Here is a 7,426-nt window from a genome sequence, read left to right on the forward strand (position 1 = left end):
TGTATGAGTTATTGTTCGTATGTAGGAGCAGACTTGTAGATGTGGAGAGTGAATGGGGAGGCACTACACGTATATCTTTGAAAATTGAAAGGGCAGACTTAAAGTATATCATGCACAGCAAATTGTTTGACCTTGCAAATGTCATTTATTTCCCCCCCTGTGAATTTTCTTTCCCCCAAAAGATTGTTGAAATAGCAGTTTGCAGGTGAATTTAAAATTAATCTAAATTGTATGCTTTGTCGTCAATCAAAACACTGAAAAACCAATGCTAAAGCTTCAGGATCACATGGTTTATTAATGGATCAAAAACGGTTCTCTCTTAATGATTTTTATGATGATTTCTATGCAATCAATGTGCCATGAAATTGTTCACCTTTGTTAGATTGTGCTGCTCCTGTGTGTGGATTCTTGAGTGAATGATAAAAGAGAGGTCCACATCTAAACACGAGGATAGCCATAGAACTTACCTGATACTTTCTACTCTTTCTTCTGTATTTTACTTGCACTACAAAAACATTTGGCTCTGTAGAACACGTACATACAGCTTTGTAAATACACAACCTTCTAATGCTGTAGAAAAGCATTAAAATGACATAACCGTTTGTATTTATTAAAAAATGACAAAAAAAATGTGTAACAGCTTCCCTGATTATCCTTATTTCATATGAATATGTAGTCTTGGGGATCTTTGTTCATCTCTTAACACTTATAGGGAGAATTTAATGAAATAGATGAAGAAAAACCTACAACCTCCGTTGATATGGGAGTTTAAAGGCAGGCAAGCAATGTCCTTGTGAGACGTCGTCCAAAAAACATAGCATGCCAGTACATATGCCAAAAGCCTCATAAATAAATTAAACCTTCAGTATTTCACATGCGTTGTTGAATATTTTCATTTGCAAACACTTCTTTAAATAGTCTTCAAAAGCACACCATGCTTTATGAATACACATATGTGATATTTACAGATTTTTCCAATAGGAAAAAGAAAACAGAACAAAATCCCTTGTACATGATTGGACTAAAAAAGGAAAGGAAAAAACTGCATAGGAAATGAAAGTCAGGAAAAAGTTCTAAAGCTCTTTACAGATGGGACAAACCGACAGGTCGCTTCTTAGTTCATAACCTCTGGATAACCGTAATAATTCTCCAGGTCAGCAAAGATGTCATTGGGGCTTCTGCAGCTGAGGTTGCAGAAGCAGGCCTGAACCCACAACATCTTCCAGGTGAATCCCGTCCCGTTGGGACACTCAAACTCCACGTCAATGGTTTTGGATTTGTAGGGGATGCAGCAGCGTTCGTCGGTGCAGACGCCGCAGTATTTGGGCCGGTACGCTTTCTTGCTGGTGCAGCCGGAGATGGTGAGGTTTGTTGGCTGATCTTCCCTGTAGATATTAAGACATTTCTTCCCTGGCTGAGGGAGCAAAGAAACAGGAAGATTTTAAATATAAAAACCATTTCAGTTTGATCAGTTATTGTACGTGTTTGTGAGACTACTACCTTGATGTGTTTGGTGATGTCGACCTCGCACGGCCGCAGGTTACAGAGACGAGACTCTTTAAACAGCTCGCATCGCTCATTGGCATTGGAGATCCTCATGGACAGGCCGCGGCCGCAGGTCTTTGAGCACGGGCTCCATGAGGTAGTCTGGGTAATGCAGTTTTTGTGCCAGCTCGTGGTCTCGGCTGGGAAAACTAGACAGCAGCATAGACAGAGAGGTGTGCAACTAAATTACGTTCAGCGCCATTTCATTGTCAAAGTGCTCCAGGTCGCGACAACTCTACTCCATTTGGCAAACCAAGAGTTAAATATAGACAGTTTTAATTAAAGTTTTAATGAAATTAAAAATTCACAATATTTCAACCAATCGTTTGGTTATTAGAGACCAAAAAAAAAGTCAAAACAAGGATTGTTTTTCCAACTGCAGTTAAATTTAGCAGCATGGCTCCCCGGCAGACCCCAGCATAATACAGAGCAGTGATAAAAGATGTAACAGGAGTCAGCTTTATAATAACTGGATCAATAAATAAACGGATCAATTAAGGAATTTCAGGAGAACAATTCCACTCAATCAACCAATCACATATCCTCTTGTTTTAAAGTTGTCTTTTAGCAACATGAATATACTTGTTTAACATTCAGATCATTCAGATCCTGCACATGTAATGTCGGAGAGAACACGAGAAGCACAGTATGACTGTCTCCCCTCGTGTCGCATCTGTTTTTAATCCAAACTGTTAAATTGTGTCTGCCTAGAAGTCTGGATCTAATTTGTTTCCTTATGCAGCACAAAGAGATCTTCATTCACATTCTTGCCTCCACTGGCTTCCACAGGAAAGGATCGATTTGTCACTCACACGCTTACGACAAACACATACTTCACGATGCGTCTGGACTACCAGCTTTACTTGCACAGCTACTTTGTGAGATGCAGTTTCAAACAGAGCAGATTCTGTTACTTCTAAAGATTTATACTGGTGTAAATAACACCACTCAATATCAGAAATATTCACGGTGTACTGTATGTATGTCTACATTTCTGTGCAAACAATACTGCCCAAGAGAGCTCCAATTAGTCATGTAAAATCCTCACATTTTTAAGAATACTGAGGGCTTCCTAGTAATTTGTTCACTATATTTGTACTTGAAGCATTCCCTTCCATTTAAATGACCTCTCAGCCATCAACTCTGAACATTAGATTTAGGGGTTAAAACATACAATATTTTTTATCCAAAGCTTCCTACCCTCGACTGCATGTCGCAGCGCTGTCTTGCGCCCTCTCCTGGGCTCGTCACAGATCCACTGCTCGCAGCACTGTCCCCGGACTTTGATTCGTCGTGGGGTCTGGCACCAAACACGGGGAGGCTGAGACTCTGTGCACAGCCCCACACAGCCAATAGCACCGTTAACACACACGCACTGGTATTTACAGTTGGGCTGGAAACTCTCCCCGTTACGGTAGATCACGCCATTGTGCTCGCAGCCGATTCCCACCATGTCTGCCAGAGAGGGATGACAAGCAGGAATATATTATAAAAGCAGGGCAAACACACAAAAGCTTGGACTTGTGCGTTGCTGCTGAACTGCGTCCGCCATTATTAGGAGGACATTTGTCTTGCAGAGCTTGGAAAATAAAAGCAATCGATAAATGAAACATTTTGCACTTCAGAAATGTTTGAAAACTGTTATATTAGTCTCCATTTTTTATTTTCTTATTCCATCTTCAAACTGTCATCAGATCATGTGTAGGTAGGTTTTAAATGAACCTTCTATTAGAGATGGAAAATCTGTGACACCATAGGTCTGTTTTTACTATTTTTTTAGCAGCAGACATCATTTAGTGGGAGGTAAGTATTTCATTTCTCCACAGCTTATTCCAAAAAATAAAGTCCTTAAAAGTGAGCACAACAAGCAGCGAATGAACAAAAGAGAATAATTAAAAAAGGGGAAAAAATGGTGTGAGTGAAACTAAAATGATAAATGGTATGAAAATAACAACACATAGACATATTAAAATACAAAAAACATGTAATGCAATAATTACATTAGAAGCTAGTGCTGTGCAATATCTGGGATAGATTTGATCTCGACATCAGGCAACGGTTAAGTCTGCACAGTCTGCAAGGATGTAGAACAAAGGCAAAATAATAAAATGAAAACATGAAAACATGAATAACACAAAAAGTTATTTGCATGTTGGAGACTTGGATATAAAACTTGCAGATATGTCCCTAGACTGAGGTCAGTAATTCTCTTCCATGTGTGCTCTGTGCTCTTTGTTGAATAATGTGCACATGCTGCCTGTGCCATGAAACCAAACCAAAAATAGCTTTTTCTAATATTCTCTACTCAAGTCTGTGCTGTGCTGCAGTTTGTGTGCAGTTTGGACAATGAACGTGACTTGCAACATTACAAAAATGAACTTTTGATGCGGTGTACAGCGGTAGTTTGTTTTGGTGAGTGACACTTACATGCACACACTCCTTTTTCGTACCTAGGCTTGTCTGAGCTGTAGTCGCAGTACAGTCCCTTGTGGTAGTCACACATGTCTGCCTCGTTGCACACCTCGCCCACCTGCCGGGCGCAGGTCTTGCAGCAGTCGCAGCCATCCATGAGGAGGCTTACACCTGGCGGGCACTTAGGGGGGGTCTCTGGACACTCGCAGGGCCACTTGCAGTACTGTGTGCGGTTGTACAGGTCTACAAATGGGGATGTGACAGCTGTGGCAGGCGGCATGGTGGTGGAATTCAGGGAGTAGGCCTGCAGAGAGGAAAGGGGAAAGAAAATGAGATTCCCAGTTCATATACTCTATATTTTATTAATCTAATATGTCCAATAGCTTTCACATCATGCGTACAGCTTATGTCACATCATCAAGCCTGAGCCTTTGTTACAGTGATTGCACAAAATAAGTCATCTGCAACTACTCTTTCAACCTGTTTGTCCGGAATTTTTTTTTATTGCACAAAAGGTATTTGACCCCTTGTGTGGGGGCAATATTTTTAATGCCCTTAATCATGATTTTTTTTTTTCATCTAGCCCTCTTTGGTAACCATGTCTCAGCAAGTAATGGACTTGAAAGGTTTAAAATCCCTTACTTGTACACTTCTGCTTCAGTGCTAACATGTGTTCGTGCTGTGCAATAAATTAAATAAGACTATATAAATGAATTAAACACCCAGTGGAGATAATCTTATTAAATCACCATCGCGCCCTGGTGTCTTATGTATTAACACTGGTTTCCGTTGCCATATTTCAAACAAGAACTGTGCTACTTACAGTTATAAAAATCCTGCCAATGAAATGAATTTCATCTCCCTTGGCATTATGACTCTTACAATCTGCTCTGTGTAGCCAAGATCACACAGTAAAGAGCTTTGCAGCTCCTAAAAGCAGATGTTCTCACAGCAACGCTGCACATAAGGCACATTAACAGCCCAGAGCTTAGAGGTTAGCTTTGGACAGAGAATGCATGAGCCTCAACTGATGAAAGTTTGGGAATGTGAATGTTTTTTGTTATTGTTTTTTGTAAAAAAATAATAGATGGTTGAGTCTGAACTGAATTCTTTTTGTTTTGAGAGCATGGTGTGCTTGAGAAAGGAGCAGGAAATGATCTCCAGGTTGTTACTTCGTGTGACAGAAACCGAAACTTCCCTCTCAGGGAAAGTGAAGTCATGTTGCATTTATGATGCAAATCGAGCAAAACTTCAAACGCAGATGAGTCAGTTTTGTAGCAATAATAAACCACAAAGGCTCTTTATGAATAAGACTTCAGCTGAAGCAGATACCGTGTCCATCCTAATTAAAAGTACAGTATGTGGTCGGGGCTGGGCGAGAAGTGAAACATATAAAATTAGCTCCAGTATTGTCTCTACAGCCATAAATACTTATAGCAGAGCTCTTAAATGGGGAGCTTGAAAGATACACGTGCGTGCACACTCTGTCCGCGGTTAACTGTGCGAAAAGATGCTTAATCATCTTAAGCACGGTGGATCCGTTTTCCTCGGCTTGTTCTCAGCACTTCAGTAGAATTATGGTCATATTAAAGATAATGCAGATGAACGACTTTTAGTCACAGTCGTGCCACAAAGCTGTTTTATCAAAAGACTTAATTTATTCTGCAGCCATGAGGCTAATTTGCAAAGTGGCATACATATTGTTCCCGCTAAGGAAATCATCACCCTGACACAGAAAAAGGAGATCATGGAAATCAAGATGTGAGTGCTTCATAAATTAATTATAAAAGCTGGGCTGGGATTGATACAAACATCTTATTGAAATCATTTATCTCTGATGAACACATTTTGCATGTAGGACATTTAACAATACCAAGACAGAGAGATTATTTAGTGAGCTATTTGTGGTTATCATCATCATCTTTTTCCCCCCTTTTTAAATGCTTTCTAACGTGACCTCAAATACTTGTCATATTTTTGTGGCAGCTGGTTACAAAGAGATTACAAGTGCTGATGACCCTGGCTCCACTCCTGGTTTAATCTCTTCTTCCTGTCAGCCTGCAGTCAGGTCAGATGACCCGCGGGGAGGTGTTGGCTTGATTTACCCTTCCTCAGAGCAGAGGAGAAAGGACTTTTCCCAGGGAAACTCTCACTCAGGCGTTGTTGTTATTTCCCTCCAAACCACATGAGTTTATTATGCAATAATGAGAATATATTTAATACTGACTATTCACAACCACACTGTTTAGGGGTATATTTGACATTGATGCTGAATAACCCAAATCTTACAAAAACTAAGAATATCGCCGTGTTTAACGTGTTTAACACAAAATATCATTAATTTAAACACTCAGTTTCTGAGGTTAGACCACAAACTGATGTCTTTATGAGTAGAAAGGCTCTGAGGAGGCAGTGGGATACAAGAAAGCACATGAGTACCCCCAAATATCCACCAGGTGGCACTAAAATATAACCGAACGAGCCTAGACACAACTTTGAGCATCCCACAGTGCAAAATTAAAGCCAGATAACGGATAATAATAAATAAAGGATAATAGGATAATAAAGGACAACAATCAGTTTTTAAGCAGATTTTAATGGAAATATTTATTCAGCCAAAGGTTAAAAAAAAACTATTTTTTTCTCTTTTTTTTTTTTCTTTTTTTAAACCTAAAACGGAGGAAACACTGATTTCGTTTATTACGTTTAAATGAGCTTGTCGTATAGTGTATCTCAGCCTACCTTACTAACTTTAAAATAACCCCCTATGTCTTCTGCAACTTGCATTAAACGTCTGAGTTACATGCAACCTGGACGTTAAAAGAAAGAAAGAAAAACAAAAGACAAAAAGGTACTTTGGGAAATCTGTCCTCCATCCCACCTCTTGAATCCCGGCTGCTGTTACAATCCACAACAGGAGCCAACTCATCACTGGTGAGGAACTGCACACGCATTGAATCCAGAATTAGTTCCGTCTCTCAAACGCGCCACACGCCGCTCTCCTCAGGTGTGCTACATCCTCGTCCCCTCGCTGACATCTCGGCGCCCTTCGGTTTGCGCTGACAGCCTGTTAATAAGAGTCCGGACCCGCATAGCCTGCCCTCAGGTTTCCTCTCTTCCCCTCAGCTCCACTTTCACCCGAACCTCCTCTTCTCCAGAGCGCTGGCAGCTGTGGTGGTTAGGGCGTGTCTGGAATAGTCTCTGGAAGGACTCTGACACTCCTATTACTGCTGCTTAATTTTAAGGCTCCAGATATTTCCAAGTCAGTCTGAAAAGCAGTGCGCGTATGCTTACGTAGGCTACAGAATCATTGCCCTCTACTCCACAAGTCATAATAAGTTCCTTTGAGGATTTCAGTGTAGTTAATGGGTCATTCTGCACATGCAAAATAGAGATTCAAGTTACTGTCTTTGTTGCATGTGAGTCTCCTATTAAGATAGGCCTCACATACAGACATTACAAATACAAT

The 7,426-nt window shown here is 40.4% G+C and overlaps 1 protein-coding gene across 1 annotated transcript; it reads right to left on the reverse strand.

The window, feature by feature from the left end:
* Positions 1-269: 269 nt before the first annotated feature.
* Positions 270-7,177, reverse strand: ccn4a (cellular communication network factor 4a). The gene is made up of 5 exons (XM_080862625.1): positions 6,839-7,177; positions 3,973-4,261; positions 2,746-3,000; positions 1,501-1,694; positions 270-1,414 (listed from the first exon to the last, which is right to left on the reverse strand). Exons 1-5 carry the CDS (start codon positions 6,884-6,886, stop codon positions 1,115-1,117), a joined length of 1,086 nt encoding a protein of 361 aa, XP_080718751.1. The 5' UTR covers positions 6,887-7,177; the 3' UTR covers positions 270-1,114.
* Positions 7,178-7,426: the final 249 nt, after the last annotated feature.

This window comes from Rhamphochromis sp. 'chilingali', assembly GCF_963969265.1.
Source record: "Rhamphochromis sp. 'chilingali' genome assembly, chromosome: 17".
Classification (NCBI taxonomy): Eukaryota; Metazoa; Chordata; class Actinopteri; order Cichliformes; family Cichlidae; genus Rhamphochromis; species Rhamphochromis sp. 'chilingali'.